The 17,342-nt window shown below is 49.7% G+C and overlaps 1 protein-coding gene across 1 annotated transcript in view; it reads right to left on the bottom strand.

The window, feature by feature from the left end:
• Window positions 1-17,342, bottom strand: part of LOC123732807 (E3 ubiquitin-protein ligase SMURF1-like) — a 70,493-nt gene that overhangs the window by 19,044 nt on the left and 34,107 nt on the right. The window contains 4 exon segments of the mRNA XM_045712089.1: window positions 2,957-3,103; window positions 12,258-12,342; window positions 14,232-14,443; window positions 14,592-14,667. Coding sequence (XP_045568045.1) covers window positions 2,957-3,103; window positions 12,258-12,342; window positions 14,232-14,443; window positions 14,592-14,667 — 520 coding nt within the window.

Here is a 17,342-nt window from a genome sequence, read left to right as displayed (position 1 = left end):
TCTATAGACAGGTGAGATAAAGGTATGTTCTATAGACAGGTGAGATAAAGGAATGTTCTATAGACAGGTGAGATAAAGGTATGTACTATGGACAGGTGAGATAAAGGTATGTTCTATAGACAGGTGAGTTAAAGGTATGTACTATGGACAGGTGAGATAAAGGTATGTTCTATAGACAGGTGAGATAAAGGAATGTTCTATGGACAGGTGAGATAAAGGTATGTTCTATAGACAGGTGAGATAAAGGTATGTTCTATAGACAGGTGTGACAAAGGTATGTTCTATAGACAGGTGAGTTTAAAGAATGTTCTATAGACAGGTGAGATAAAGGTATGTTCTATAGACAGGTGAGTTAAAGGTATGTTCTATAGACAGGTGAGATAAAGGTATGTTCTATAGACAGGTGAGATAAAGGTATGTTCTATAGACAGGTGAGATAAAATAATGTTCTATGGACAGGTGAGATAAAGGAATGTTCTATAGACAGGTGAGATAAAATAATGTTCTATGGACAGGTGAGTTAAAGGAATGTTCTATAGACAGGTGAGATAAAGGAATGTTCTATAGACAGGTGAGATAAAGGTATGTTCTATAGACAGGTGAGATAAAATAATGTTCTATGGACAGGTGAGATAAAGGAATGTTCTATAGACAGGTGAGATAAAATAATGTTCTATGGACAGGTGAGTTAAAGGAATGTTCTATGGACAGGTGAGATAAAGGTATGTTCTATAGACAGGTGAGATAAAGGAATGTTCTATGGACAGGTGAGATAAAGGTATGTTCTATAGACAGGTGAGATAAAGGTATGTTCTATAGACAGGTGAGATAAAGGTATGTTCTATAGACAGGTGAGATAAAGGAATGTTCTACGGACAGGTGAGTTAAAGGAATGTTCTATAGACAGGTGAGATAAAGGAATGTTCTATAGACAGGTGAGATAAAGGTATGTTCTATAGACAGGTGAGATAAAGGTATGTTCTATAGACAGGTGAGATAAAGGAATGTTCTATGGACAGGTGAGTTAAAGGAATGTTCTATAGACAGGTGAGATAAAGGAATGTTCTATGGACAGGTGAGATAAAGGTATGTACTATAGACAGGTGAGTTAAAGGTATGTTCTATAGACAGGTGAGATAAAGGTATGTTCTATGGACAGGTGAGATAAAGGAATGTTCTATAGACAGGTGAGTTAAAAGAATGTTCTATGGACAGGTGAGTTAAAAGAATGTTCTATGGACAGGTGAGATAAAGGTATGTTCTATAGACAGGTGAGATAAAGGAATGTTCTATGGACAGGTGAGATAAAGGTATGTTCTATAGACAGGTGAGATAAAGGTATGTTCTATAGACAGGTGTGATAAAGGTATGTTCTATAGACAGGTGAGTTTAAAGAATGTTCTATAGACAGGTGAGATAAAGGTATGTTCTATAGACAGGTGAGTTAAAGGTATGTTCTATAGACAGGTGAGTTAAAGGTATGTTCTATAGACAGGTGAGATAAAGGTATGTTCTATGGACAGGTGAGATAAAAATAATGTTCTACGGACAGGTGAGATAAAGGTATGTTCTATAGACAGGTGAGATAAAGGTATGTTCTATAGACAGGTGAGATAAAGGTATGTTCTATAGACAGGTGAGATAAAGGTATGTTCTATAGACAGGTGAGATAAAGGTATGTTCTATGGACAGGTGAGATAAAGGTATGTTCTATAGACAGGTGAGATAAAGGTATGTTCTATAGACAGGTGAGTTTAAAGAATGTTCTATAGACAGGTGAGATAAAGGTATGTTCTATAGACAGGTGAGTTAAAGGTATGTTCTATAGACAGGTGAGATAAAGGTATGTTCTATAGACAGGTGAGATAAAGGTATGTTCTATAGACAGGTGAGATAAAGGTATGTACTATAGACAAGTGAGATAAAGGTATGTTCTATAGACAGGTGAGATAAAGGTATGTTCTATAGACAGGTGAGATAAAGGAATGTTCTATAGACAGGTGAGATAAAGGTATGTTCTATAGACAGGTGAGATAAAGGAATGTTCTATAGACAGGTGAGATAAAGGTATGTTCTATAGACAGGTGAGATAAAGGTATGTTCTATAGACAGGTGAGATAAAGGTATGTTCTATGGACAGGTGAGATAAAGGTATGTTCTATAGACAGGTGAGATAAAGGTATGTTCTATAGACAGGTGAGATAAAGGAATGTTCTATAGACAGGTGAGATAAAGGTATGTTCTATAGACAGGTGAGATAAAGGAATGTTCTATAGACAGGTGAGATAAAGGAATGTTCTATAGACAGGTGAGTTAAAGGTATGTTCTATAGACAGGTGAGATAAAGGAATGTTCTATAGACAGGTGAGATAAAGGAATGTTCTATAGACAGGTGAGATAAAGGTATGTTCTATAGACAGGTGAGATAAAGGTATGTTATATAGACAGGTGAGATAAAGGAATGTTCTATAGACAGGTGAGATAAAGGTATGTTCTATAGACAGGTGAGATAAAGGTATGTTCTATAGACAGGTGAGTTAAAGGTATGTTCTATAGACAGGTGAGATAAAGGAATGTTCTATGGACAGGTGAGATAAAGGTAAAACCCTTTGGACAACATGGATCCCAAAAAGCAACACATTTGAAGTTCTGGAACGGCCGAATCCGAGTCCAAACCAAATCCCAACGAGATGTTTGTGGGAGGATCTGGGCCAAAATTCCTCCACATCGAGGTGAGATGACAACTACAGGAAGTGTTTGGTTGGAGTCATGGCAACTACAGTAAATTCCTCCACATCGACGCGAGATGACAACTACAGGAAGTGTTTGGTTGGAGTCATGGCAACTAAAGGGAACCAGTTATTGAGCGTAAGGTGGAAATCTCTTTTCACACGAGGGGCATAACTACGTTTATGAAATAACTGAAATAAGTGCAATAAGTGCAATAAGTGTGCACCTGATGATGGTGTGAAGCCGAGGGTCAGTGAACTGCGTTGTTCGGTTGTTGTGATCCACAAAGTAGATCCTTCCAGATACCGTACTCCTCACCTCCCATCCGGCCGGCAGAGGACCCAACTCCTCACAGCTCACACTGGTCAGGTCCCTGGACCAATCACAACACACCTCACTGGTCAGGTGCCTGGACCAATCACAACACAGCTCACACTGGTCAGGTCCCTGGACCAATCACAACACACCTCACTATCAGGTGCCTGGACCAATCACAATACACCTCACTATCTGGTCCCTGGACCAATCACAACACACCTCACTATCATGTCCCTGGACCAATCACAACACACCTCACTGGTCAGGTCCCTGGACCAATCACAACACACCTCACTATCTGGTCCCTGGACCAATCACAACACACCTCACTATCATGTCCCTGGACCAATCACAACACACCTCACTATCTGGTCCCTGGACCAATCACAACACACCTCACTAGTCAGGTCCCTGAACCAATCACAACACACCTCACTGGTCAGGTCCCTGGACCAATCACAACACACCTCACTGGTCAGGTCCCTGGACCAATCACAACACACCTCACTATCAAGTCCCTGGACCAATCACAACACACCTCACTATCAGGTCCCTGGGACCAATCACAATACACCTCACTATCAGCTGCCTGGGACCAATCACAACACACCTCACTATCTGGTCCCTGGACCAATCACAATACACCTCACTATCAAGTCCCTGGACCAATCACAATACACCTCATTATCAGGTGCCTGGGACCAATCACAATACACCTTACTGAGCTCTACACCAATCACAACACACCTTACTGAGCTCTAAACCAATCACAACACACCTTACTGAGCTCTAAACCAATCACAACACACCTTACTGAGCTATAAACCAATCACAACACACCTTACTGAGCTCTACACCAATCACAACACACCTTACTGAGCTCTATACCAATCACAACACACCTTACTGAGCTATAAACCAATCACAACACACCTTACTGAGCTATAAACCAATCACAACACACCTTACTGAGCTATAAACCAATCACAACACACCTTACTGAGCTATAAACCAATCACAACACACCTTACTGAGCTATAAAACAATCACAACACACCTTACTGAGCTCTAAACCAATCACAACACACCTTACTGAGCTATAAACCAATCACAACACACCTTACTGAGCTCTACACCAATCACAACACACCTTACTGAGCTATAAACCTTCCAACTGGATTCAGGTAGGGTGGTAAAGGACGAGGTAGTGGGGGAGGATAGATGGAGAGGTAGGGGGGAGGATAGATGGAGAGGTAGGATAGATAGAGAGGTAGGGGGGAGGATAGATGGAGAGGTAGGGGGAAGTAGGATAGATGGAGAGGTAGGGGGGAGGATAGATGGAGAGGTAGGGGGAGGATAGATGGAGAGGTAGGGGGAGGTAGGATAGATGGAGAGGTAGGGGGAGGATAGATGGAGAGGTAGGGGGGAGGATAGATGGAGAGGTAGGGGGGAGGATAGATGGAGAGGTAGAGGGGGAGGATAGATGGAGAGGTGGGGGGGTGGTAGGATAGATGGAGAGGTAGGGTGGTGGTAGGATAGATGGAGAGGTAGGGGGGAGGCTAGATGGAGAGGTAGGGGGAGGATAGATGGAGAGGTGGGGGAGGTAGGATAGATGGAGAGGTAGGGTGGTGGTAGGATAGACGGAGAGGTAGGGGGGAGGATAGATGGAGAGGTAGGGGGGAGGTAGGATAGATGGAGAGGTAGGGGGAGGATAGATGGAGAGGTAGGGGGGAGGATAGATGGAGAGGTAGGGGGAGGATAGATGGAGAGGTAGAGGGGAGGATAGATGGAGAGGTGGGGGGAGGTAGGATAGATGGAGAGGTAGGGGGTGGTAGGATAGATGGAGAGGTAGGGGGGAGGATAGATGGAGAGGTAGGGGGAGGTAGGATAGATGGAGAGGTAGGGGGAGGATAGATGGAGAGGTAGGGGGTGGGAGGATAGATGGAGAGGTGGGGGAGGATAGATGGAGAGGTAGGGGGGAGGATAGATGGAGAGGTAGGGTGGTGGTAGGATAGATGGAGAGGTAGGGTGGTGGTAGGATAGATGGAGAGGTAGGGGGGAGGTAGGATAGATGGAGAGATAGGGGGAGGATAGATGGAGAGGTAGGGGGAGGTAGGATAGATGGAGAGGTAGGGGAGGATAGATGGAGAGGTAGGGGGAGGATAGATGGAGAGGTGGGGGAGGATAGATGGAGAGATAGGGGGAGGATAGATGTAGAGGTAGGGAGGGATAGATGGAGAGGTAGGGGGAGGTAGGATAAATGGAGAGGTAGGGGGAGGATAGATGGAGAGGTAGGGGGAGGTAGGATAGATGGAGAGGTAGGGGGAGGATAGATGGAGAGGTAGGGGGAGGTAGGATAGATGGAGAGGTAGGGGGGGGAGGATAGATGGAGAGGTAGGGGGGAGGATAGATGGAGAGGTAGGGGGGAGGTAGGATAGATGGAGAGGTAGGGGGAGGATAGATGGAGAGGTAGGGGGGAGGTAGGATAGATGGAGAGGTGGGGGGAGGTAGGATAGATGGAGAGGTAGGGGGAGGATAGATGGAGAGGTAGGGGGAGGATAGATGGAGAGGTAGGGGGAGGTAGGATAGATGGAGAGGTAGGGGGAGGTAGGATAGATGGAGAGGTAGGGGGGAGGATAGATGGAGAGGTAGGGGTGAGGTAGGATAGATGGAGAGGTAGGGGGAGGATAGATGGAGAGGTAGGGGGGGAGGATAGATGGAGAGGTGGGGGGAGGATAGATGGAGAGGTAGGGGGAGGATAGATGGAGAGGTAGGGGGAGGATAGATGGAGAGGTAGGGGGGAGGTAGGATAGATGGAGAGGTAGGGGGAGGATAGATGGAGAGGTAGGGGGAGGTAGGATAGATGGAGAGGTGGGGGGGAGGATAGATGGAGAGGTAGGGGGAGGATAGATGGAGAGGTAGGGGGAGGATAGATGGAGAGGTAGGGGGAGGATAGATGGAGAGGTAGGGGGGAGGTAGGATAGATGGAGAGGTGGGGGAGGATAGATGGAGAGGTAGGGGGGAGGATAGATGGAGAGGTGGGGGGAGGATAGATGGAGAGGTAGGGGGAGGATAGATGGAGAGGTGGGGGAGGATAGATGGAGAGGTAGGGGGGAGGATAGATGGAGAGGTAGGGGGGAGGATAGATGGAGAGGTGGGGGAGGATAGATGGAGAGGTAGGGGGAGGATAGATGGAGAGGTAGGGGGAGGATAGATGAGAGGTAGGGGAGGTAGGATAGATGGAGAGGTAGGGGGGAGGCTAGATGGAGAGGTAGGGGGGGAGGTAGGATAGATGGAGAGGTAGGGGGGAGGATAGATGGAGAGGTAGGGGGAGGTAGGATAGATGGAGAGGTAGGGGGGAGGATAGATGGAGAGGTAGGGGGTGGGAGGATAGATGGAGAGGTGGGGGGAGGATAGATGGAGAGGTAGGGGAGGATAGATGGAGAGGTAGGGTGGTGGTAGGATAGATGGAGAGGTAGGGGGGAGGTTAGATGGAGAGGTAGGGGGGAGGATAGATGGAGAGGAAGGGGGAGGCTAGATGGAGAGGAAGGGGAGGATAGATGGAGAGGTAGGGGGAGGTAGGATAGATGGAGAGGTAGGGAGAGGTAGGATAGATGGAGAGGTAGGGGGAGGATAGATGGAGAGGTAGGGGGAGGATAGATGGAGAGGTGGGGGAGGTAGGATAGATGGAGAGATAGGGGGAGGTAGGATAGATGGAGAGGTAGGGGAGGATAGATGGAGAGGTAGGGGAGGATAGATGGAGAGGTAGGGGGAGGATAGATGGAGAGGTAGGGGGAGGATAGATGGAGAGGTAGGGGGAGGATAGATGGAGAGGTAGGGGAGGTAGGATAGATGGAGAGGTAGTGGGGAGGATAGATGGATAGGTAGGGGGAGGATAGATGGAGAGGTAGGGGGAGGATAGATGGAGAGGTAGGGGAGGATAGATGGAGGTAGGGGAGGATAGATGGAGAGGTGGGGGAGGTAGGATAGATGGAGAGATAGGGGAGGTAGGATAGATGGAGAGGTAGGGGGAGGATAGATGGATAGGTAGGGGGAGGATAGATGGAGAGGTAGGGGAGGATAGATGGAGAGGTAGGGGAGGATAGATGGAGAGGTAGGGGGAGGTAGGATAGATGGAGAGGTAGGGGGAGGATAGATGGATAGGTAGGGGGTGGTAGGATAGATGGAGAGGTAGGGGGAGGATAGATGGAGAGGTAGGGGGAGGTAGGATAGATGGAGAGGTAGGGGGGGGAGGATAGATGGATAGGTAGGGGGTTAGGATAGATGGAGAGGTAGGGGGGAGGATAGATGGAGAGGTAGGGGGAGGTAGGATAGATGGAGAGGTAGGGGGGAGGTAGGATAGATGGAGAGGTAGGGGGAGGATAGATGGAGAGGTAGGGGGAGGATAGATGGAGAGGTAGGGGGAGGATTGATGGAGAGGTAGGGGGAGGTAGGATAGATGGAGAGGTAGGGGGGAGGTAGGGGGGAGGATAGATGGAGAGGTAGGGGGGGAGGATAGATGGAGAGGTAGGGGGAGGATAGATGGAGAGGTAGGGGGGAGGATAGATGGAGAGGTAGGGGGAGGATAGATGGAGAGGTAGGGGGGAGGCTAGATGGAGAGGTAGGGGGAGGTAGGATAGATGGAGAGGTAGGGGGGGAGGATAGATGGAGAGGTAGGGGGAGGATAGATGGAGAGGTAGGGGGAGGATTGATGGAGAGGTAGGGGGGAGGTAGGATAGATGGAGAGGTAGGGGGAGGTAGGATAGATGGAGAGGTAGGGGGAGGTAGGATAGATGGAGAGGTAGGGGGGAGGATAGATGGAGAGGTAGGGGGGAGGTAGGATAGATGGAGAGGTAGGGGGAGGTAGGATAGATGGAGAGGTAGGGGGAGGTAGGATAGATGGAGAGGTAGGGGGAGGATAGATGGAGAGGTAGGGGAGGATAGATGGAGAGGTAGTGGGGAGGTAGGATAGATGGAGAGGTAGGGGGGAGGATAGATGGAGAGGTAGGGGAGGATAGATGGAGAGGTAGTGGGGAGGTAGGATAGATGGAGAGGTAGGGGGGAGGATAGATGGAGAGGTAGTGGGGGAGGATCGATGGAGAGGTAGGGGAGGAGGTAGGATAGATGGAGAGGTAGGGGGGAGGTAGGATAGATGGAGAGGTAGGGGGAGGATAGATGGAGAGGTAGGGGGGAGGATAGATGGAGAGGTAGGGGGAGGATAGATGGAGAGGTAGTGGCGGAGGATAGATGGAGAGGTAGTGGGGGAGGATAGATGGAGAGGTAGGGGGAGGATAGATGGAGAGGTAGTGGGGGAGGTAGGATAGATGGAGAGGTAGGGGGGAGGTAGGATAGATGGAGAGGTAGGGGGGAGGATAGATGGAGAGGTAGTGGGGAGGTAGGATAGATGGAGAGGTAGGGGAGGTAGGATAGATGGAGAGGTAGGGGGGAGGATAGATGGAGAGGTAGTGGGGAGGTAGGATAGATGGAGAGTTAGGGGGGAGGATAGATGAAGAGGTAGGGGGGAGGATAGATGGAGAGGTAGTGGGGGAGGTAGGATAGATGGAGAGGTAGGGGGGGAGGATAGATGGAGAGGTAGTGGGGAGGATCGATGGAGAGGTAGTGGAGGAGGTAGGATAGATGGAGAGGTAGGGGGGAGGATAGATGGAGAGGTAGGGGGAGGATAGATGGAGAGGTAGGGCGGAGGTAGGATAGATGGAGAGGTAGGGGGAAGTAGGATAGATGGAGAGGCAGGGGGAGGATAGATGGAGAGGTAGGGGAGGATAGATGGAGAGGTAGTGGGGAGGATAGATGGAGAGGTAGGGGGAGGATAGATGGAGAGGTAGGGGGGTGGTAGGATAGATGGAGAGGTAGGGGGGGTAGGATAGATGGAGAGGTAGGGGGAGGATAGATGGAGAGGTAGGGGGAGGATAGATGGGGAGGATAGATGGAGAGGTAGGGGGAGGTAGGATAGATGGAGAGGTAGGGGGGAGGATAGATGGAGAGGTAGGGGAGGATAGATGGAGAGGTAGGGGGAGGATAGATGGAGAGGTAGGGGGAGGTAGGATAGATGGAGAGGTAGGGGGGAGGATAGATGGAGAGGTAGGGGGGAGGATAGATGGAGAGGTAGGGGGGAGGTAGGATAGATGGAGAGGTAGGGGGGAGGTAGGATAGATGGAGAGGTAGGGGGAGGATAGATGGAGAGGTAGGGGGAGGATAGATGGAGAGGTAGGGGGAGGATAGATGGAGAGGTAGGGGGGAGGTAGGATAGATGGAGAGGTAGGGGGGAGGATAGATGGAGAGGTAGGGGGAGGATAGATGGAGAGGTAGGGGGAGGATAGATGGAGAGGTAGGGGAGGAGGATAGATGGAGAGGTAGGGGGGAGGTAGGATAGATGGAGAGATAGGGGGGAGGATAGATGGAGAGGGAGTGGGGGAGGTAGAATAGATGGAGAGATAGGGGGAGGATAGATGGAGAGGTAGGGGGAGGTAGGATAGATGGAGAGGTAGGGGGGAGGATAGATGGAGAGGTAGGGGGAGGATAGATGGAGAGGTAGTGGGGAGGTAGGATAGATGGAGAGATAGGGGGGGAGGATAGATGGAGAGGTAGGGGGAGGATAGATGGAGAGGTAGGGGGGAGGTAGGATAGATGGAGAGGTAGGGGGGAGGTAGGATAGATGGAGAGGTAGGGAGGAGGATAGATGGAGAGGTAGTGGGGGAGGGAGGATAGATGGAGAGGTAGGGGGGAGGATAGATGGAGAGGTAGGGGGAGGATAGATGGAGAGGTAGGGGGGAGGTAGGATAGATGGAGAGGTAGGGGGGAGGATAGATGGAGAGGTAGGGGGAGGATAGATGGAGAGGTAGTGGGGGAGGTAGGATAGATGGAGAGGTAGGGGGGAGGATAGATGGAGAGGTAGTGGGGAGGTAGGATAGATGGAGAGGTAGGGGGGAGGATAGATGGAGAGGTAGGGGGAGGTAGGATAGATGGAGAGGGTAGTATAGTGAGGGTAGTAGGGTAGTATAGTAACGGTAGAGGGTAGTATAGTGAGGGTAGAGGGTAGTATAGTGAGGGTAGAGGGTAGTATAGTGAGGGTAGAGGGTAGTATAGTGAGGGTAGTATAGTGAGGGTAGAGGGTAGTATAGTGAGGGTAGAGGGTAGTATAGTAACGGTAGAGGGTAGTATAGTGAGGGTAGAGGGTAGTATAGTGAGGGTAGAGGATAGTATAGTAACGGTAGAGGGTAGTATAGTGAGGGTAGTATAGTGAGGGTAGTATAGTGAGGGTAGAGGGTAGTATAGTGAGGGTAGAGGGTAGGATAGTGAGGGTAGTATAGTGAGGGTAGTATAGTGAGGGTAGAGGGTAGTATAGTGAGGGTAGTATAGTGAGGGTAGTATAGTGAGGGTAGAGGGTAGTATAGTGAGGGTAGTATAGTGAGGGCAGTATAGTGAGGGTAGAGGGTAGTATAGTGAGGGTAGTATAGTGAGGGTAGTATAGTGAGGTCAGTATAGTGAGGGCAGTATAGTGAGGGTAGAGGGTAGTATAGTGAGGGTAGTATAGTGAGGGCAGTATAGTGAGGGTAGTATAGTGAGGGTAGTATAGTGAGGGTAGTATAGTGAGGGTAGAGGGTAGTATAGTGAGGGCAGTATAGTAAGGGCAGTATAGTGAGGGTAGTATAGTGAGGGTAGTATAGTGAGGGTAGAGGGTAGTATAGTGAGGGTAGTATAGTGAGGGTAGTATAGTGAGGGTAGTATAGTGAGGGTAGTATAGTGAGGGTAGAGGGTAGTATAGTGAGGGCAGTATAGTGAGGGTAGTGTAGTGAGGGTAGAGGGTAGTATAGTGAGGGCAGTATAGTGAGGGTTGTATAGTGAGGGTAGTATAGTGAGGGTAGAGGGTAGTATAGTGAGGGTAGTGTAGTGAGGGTAGTGTAGTGAGGGTAGTATAGTGAGGGTAGTATAGTGAGGGTAGTATAGTGAGGGTAGAGGGTAGTATAGTGAGGGTAGTATAGTGAGGGTAGTATAGTGAGGGTAGTATAGTGAGGGTAGTATTGTGAGGGTAGAGGGTAGTATAGTGAGGGCAGTATAGTGAGGGTAGTATAGTGAGGGTAGAGGGTAGTGTAGTGAGGGTAGTGTAGTGAGGGTAGTGTAGTGAGGGTAGTATAGTGAGGGTAGTATAGTGAGGGTAGTATAGTGAGGGCAGTATAGTGAGGGTAGTATAGTGAGGGTAGTGGGTAGTGTAGTGAGGGTAGTATAGTGAGGGTAGTATAGTGAGGGTAGTATAGTGAGGGTAGTGGGTAGTGTAGTGAGGGTAGTATAGTGAGGGTAGTATAGTGAGGGTAGTATAGTGAGGGTAGTATAGTGAGGGGCAGTATAGTTAGGGTAGAAGGTAGTATAGTGAGGGTAGAGGGTAGTATAGTGAGGGTAGAGGGTAGTATAGTGAGGGTAGAGGGTAGTATAGTGAGGGTAGTGTAGTGAGGGTAGTATAGTGAGGGCAGTATAGTGAGGGTAGTATAGTGAGGGTAGTATAGTGAGGGTAGTATAGTGAGGGCAGTATAGTGAGGGTAGTATAGTGAGGGTAGAGGGTAGTATAGTGAGGGCAGTATAGTGAGGGTAGTATAGTGAGGGTAGTATAGTGAGGGTAGTATGGTGAGGGTAGTATAGTGAGGGTAGTATAGTGAGGGTAGTATAGTGAGGGTAGAGGGTAGTATAGTGAGGGTAGTGTAGTGAGGGTAGTATAGTGAGGGTAGTATAGTGAGGGTAGTATAGTGAGGGTAGAGGGTAGTATAGTGAGGGTAGTATAGTGAGGGTAGTATAGTGAGGGTAGAGGGTAGTATAGTGAGGGTAGAGGGTAGTATAGTGAGGGTAGAGGGTTGTATAGTGAGGGTAGTATAGTGAGGGTAGTATAGTGAGGGTAGGATAGTGAGGGTAGTATAGTGAGGGTAGAGGGTAGTATAGTGAGGGTAGAGGGTAGTATAGTGAGGGTAGTATTGTGAGGGTAGTATAGTGAGGGTAGTATGTGAGGGTAGAGGGCAGTATAGTGAGGGTAGAGGGTAGTATAGTGAGGGTAGTATAGTGAGGGTAGTATTGTGAGGGTAGTATAGTGAGGGTAGTATAGTGAGGGTAGAGGGTAGTATAGTGAGGGTAGTATAGTGAGGGTAGTATAGTGAGGGTAGTATAGTGAGGGTAGTATAGTGAGGGTAGTATAGTGAGGGTAGTACCTGGGTATTCGCGGGTCGTGCCAGGTACTGACTCCCGTCTGTGTGTGGAGAAAATAAACCTGTCCTTGGACTGTAGTGCGCTGCTCTGTAACACACACACACACACACACACACACACACACACACACACACACACACACACACACACACACACCCACGACAGGTCACACACTGCTGTCTGTCTTGACCGGAGCAGCCACACCTGCTCAATATCACACACCTGGCCCTGCTCAATATCACACACCTGGCCCTGCTCAATATCACACACCTGCTCAATATCACACACCTGGCCCTGCTCAATATCACACACCTGCTCAATATCACACACCTGGCCCTGCTCAATATCACACACCTGCTCAATATCACACACCTGGCCCTGCTCAATATCACACACCTGCTCAATATCACACACCTGGCCCTGCTCAATATCACACACCTGGCCCTGCTCAATATCACACACCTGCTCAATATCACACACCTGCTCAATATCACACACCTGGCCCTGCTCAATATCACACACCTGCTCAATATCACACACCTGCTCAATATCACACACCTGGCCCTGCTCAATATCACACACCTGCTCAATATCACACACCTGCTCAATATCACTCACCTGGCCCTGCTCAATATCACACACCTGCTCAATATCACACACCTGCTCAATATCACACACCTGCTCAATATCACACACCTGGCCCTGCTCAATATCACACACCTGCTCAATATCACACACCTGCTCAATATCACACACCTGCTCAATATCACACACCTGGCCCTGCTCAATATCACACACCTGCTCATTATCCAACACCTGGCCCTGCTCAATATCACACACCTGCTCAATATCACACACCTGGCCCTGCTCAATATCACACACCTGCTCAATATCACACACCTGCTCAATATCACACACCTGCTCAATATCACACACCTGCTCAATATCACACACCTGCTCAATATCACACACCTGGCCCTGCTCAATATCACACACCTGGCCCTGCTCAATATCACACACCTGGCCCTGCTCAATATCACACACCTGCTCAATATCACACACCACCTGGCCCTGCTCAATATCACACACCTGGCCCTGCTCAATATCACACACCTGGCCCTGCTCAATATCACACACCTGCTCAATATCACACACCTGGCCCTGCTCAATATCACACACCTGGCCCTGCTCAATATCACACACCTGCTCAATATCACACACCTGGCCCTGCTCAATATCACACACCTGGCCCTGCTCAATATCACACACCTGCTCAATATCACACACCTGGCCCTGCTCAATATCACACACCTGCTCAATATCACACACATGGCCCTGCTCAATATCACACACCTGCTCAATATCACACACCTGGCCCTGCTCAATATCACACACCTGGCCCTGCTCAATATCACACACCTGGCCCTGCTCCCCCCTGGCCCTGCTCAATATCACACACCTGGCCCTGCTCAATATCACACACCTGGCCCTGCTCAATATCACACACCTGCTCAATATCACACACCTGGCCCTGCTCAATATCATACACCTGCTCAATATCACACACCTGGCCCTGCTCAATATCACACACCTGCTCAATATCACACACCTGCTCAATATCACACACCTGCTCAATATCACACACCTGGCCCTGCTCAATATCACACACCTGCTCAATATCACACACCTGCTCAATATCACACACCTGGCCCTGCTCAATATCATACACCTGGCCCTGCTCAATATCACACACCTGCTCAATATCACACACCTGCTCAATATCACACACCTGGCCCTGCTCAATATCATACACCTGGCCCTGCTCAATATCACACACCTGCTCAATATCACACACCTGGCCCTGCTCAATATCACACACCTGCTCAATATCACACACCTGCTGTCTGTCTCTCTCTCTCTCTCTCTCTCTCTCTCTCTCTCTCTCTCTCTCTCTCTCTCTCTCTCTCTCCTCTCACCATATCCTTCAGGCAGATCTGGTGATTGGTTGCCATGCGGTCGGTTCTGAGGGTTGTGGGTGTGTCTTTGGGAATCCTGGTCTCTGATTCGCTGAGCCTGGAGCCGGTTCTCCTGGTTGGGTGAATCCGGTGGACAGGTCCCGCCCCCGGCGGCTCCCGTGGGGTCTGAGTACGGCAGTGGCTCCTCACTGAAACAGCTCTCAAACACAGGCCTACACACACACACACACACACACACACACACACACACACACACACAGAGACGCACACAGAGACACACAACACACACACACCCCTGTTACACACACACACACACACACACACACACACACACCCCCACACCCCCCTGTTAATCCTCACCCCTCGTTCTCTAACAGTGCTCTACAGTCGACCACAGGTCCTCCGCTGCCCAAACCATCTCTGGTCTGGAGGCTCACTGGAAAACACAATGAACAGACATTACACACACAGTCTAGTACAGCTAACCTAGTGGGGACCCTAACCCCTACCCTTAACCCCTACCCTTAACCCCTACAGCTAACCTAGTGGGGACCCTAACCCCTAACCCCTACCCTTAACCCCTACCCCTTAACCCCTACAGCTAACCTAGTGGGGACCCTAACCCCTACCCTTAACCCCTACCCTTAACCCCTACCCTTAACCTAACCCCTACCCCTACCCCTACCCTTAACCCCTACCCCTTAACCTAACCCCTACCCTTAACCCCTACCCTTAACCCCTACAGCTAACCTAGTGGGGACCCCTAACCCCTACCCTTAACCCCTACCCTTAACCCCTACAGCTAACCTAGTGGGGACCCTAACCCCTACCCTTAACCCCTACCCTTAACCCCTACAGCTAACCTAGTGGGGACCCCTAACCCCTACCCTTAACCCCTACCCTTAACCCCTACCCCTAACCCCTACCCTTAATCCCTACCCCTTAACCTAACCCCTATCCCTACCCTAACCCCTACCCTTAATCCCTACCCCTTAACCCATACAGCTAACCTAGTGGGGACCCCTAACCCCTACCCTTAACCCCTACCCTTAACCGTTACCCTTAACCCCTACCCCTTAACCTAACCCTAACCCCTACCCCCTACCCCTAACCACTAACCCCTACCCTAACCCCTACCCCTTAACCTAACCCCTAACCCCTAACCCCTACCCCTACCCCCAACCACTAACCCCTACCCTAACCCCTACCCCTACCCCTAACCACTAACCCCTACCCTAACCCCTACCCTTAACCCCTAACCCCTAACCCTACCCCCTAACCTAACCCCTACCCTAACCCCTAATCCCTACGCCTAACCCCTACCCTTAACCCCTACCCCTACCCCTAACCTAACCCCTACCCTAACCCCTAACCCTACCCCTACCCTAACCCCTACCCCCTACCCCTAACCACTAACCCCTACCCTAACCCCTAACCCTACCCTAACCCCTACCCCCTACCCCTAACCACTAACCCCTACCCTAACCCCTACCCTAACCCCTAACCCCTACCCCCCCCCCTAACCCCTAACCCCTACCCTAACCCCTAACCTAACCCCTACCCCTAACCCCAAGCCCAACCCCTACCCCTACCCTAACCCCTACAGCTAACCTAGTGGGGACCCCTACCCCTACCCCCTACCCCTACAGCTAACCTAGTGGGGACCCCTAACCCCTAACCCCAGTCTAGTACAGCTAACCTTGTTACCCCTAACCCCAGTCTAGTACAGCTAACCTTGTTACCCCTAACCCCAGTCTAGTACAGCTAACCTTGTTACCCCCTAACCCCAGTCTAGTACAGCTAACCTTGTTACCCCTAACCCCAGTCTAGTACAGCTAACCTTGTTACCCCCTAACCCCAGTCTAGTACAGCTAACCGTGTTACCCCCTAACCCCAGTCTAGTACAGCTAACCTTGTTACCCCCTAACCCCAGTCTAGTACAGCTAACCTTGTTACCCCCTAACCCCAGTCTAGTACAGCTAACCTTGTTACCCCCTAACCCCAGTCTAGTACAGCTAACCTTGTTACCCCCTAACCCCAGTCTAGTACAGCTAACCTTGTTACCCCCTAACCCCAGTCTAGTACAGCTAACCTTGTTACCCCCTAACCCCAGTCTAGTACAGCTAACCTTGTTACCCCCTAACCCCAGTCTAGTACAGCTAACCTTGTTACCCCCTAACCCCAGTCTAGTACAGCTAACCTTGTTACCCCCTAACCCCAGTCTAGTACAGCTAACCTTGTTACCCCCTAACCCCAGTCTAGTACAGCTAACCTTGTTACCCCTAACCCCAGTCTAGTACAGCTAACCTTGTTACCCCTAACCCCAGTCTAGTACAGCTAACCTTGTTACCCCCTAACCCCAGTCTAGTACAGCTAACCTTGTTACCCCCTAACCCCAGTCTAGTACAGCTAACCTTGTTACCCCCTAACCCCAGTCTAGTACAGCTAACCTTGTTACCCCTAACCCCAGTCTAGTACAGCTAACCTTGTTACCCCCTAACCCCAGTCTAGTACAGCTAACCTTGTTACCCCCTAACCCCAGTCTAGTACAGCTAACCTTGTTACCCCTAACCCCAGTCTAGTACAGCTAACCTTGTTACCCCTAACCCCAGTCTAGTACAGCTAACCTTGTTACCCCCTAACCCCAGTCTAGTACAGCTAACCTTGTTACCCTAACCCCAGTCTAGTACAGCTAACCTTGTTACCCCCTAACCCCAGTCTAGTACAGCTAACCTTGTTACCCCCTAACCCCAGTCTAGTACAGCTAACCTTGTTACCCCCTAACCCCAGTCTAGTACAGCTAACCTTGTTACCCCCTAACCCCAGTCTAGTACAGCTAACCTTGTTACCCCCTAACCCCAGTCTAGTACAGTAACCCTAACCCTCTTACCCTAACCTTAACATTAACCCTAACCTTAAGAGCCTAGTTAGAGTGGAATATCCCCATTACTGGACTGAAACGTTTGTCCATTCTAGAAGTACAGTCATTGGCAACAATTATAAATGCAAATAGGATGTTAAAAACAGTTTTGATGGCGATGATTAAAAAAAGAGCTACTATTTTTATTTTCCAAATGGTAATCGAAGAGCGCCTCCCATTCACTATTGAAG

Source organism: Salmo salar, unplaced genomic scaffold (assembly GCF_905237065.1).
Source record: "Salmo salar unplaced genomic scaffold, Ssal_v3.1, whole genome shotgun sequence".
Lineage (NCBI taxonomy): Eukaryota > Metazoa > Chordata > Actinopteri > Salmoniformes > Salmonidae > Salmo > Salmo salar.
The sequence above is the reverse complement of the archived record's forward strand: the minus strand, read 5'-3'. Positions and strand labels throughout refer to the sequence as shown.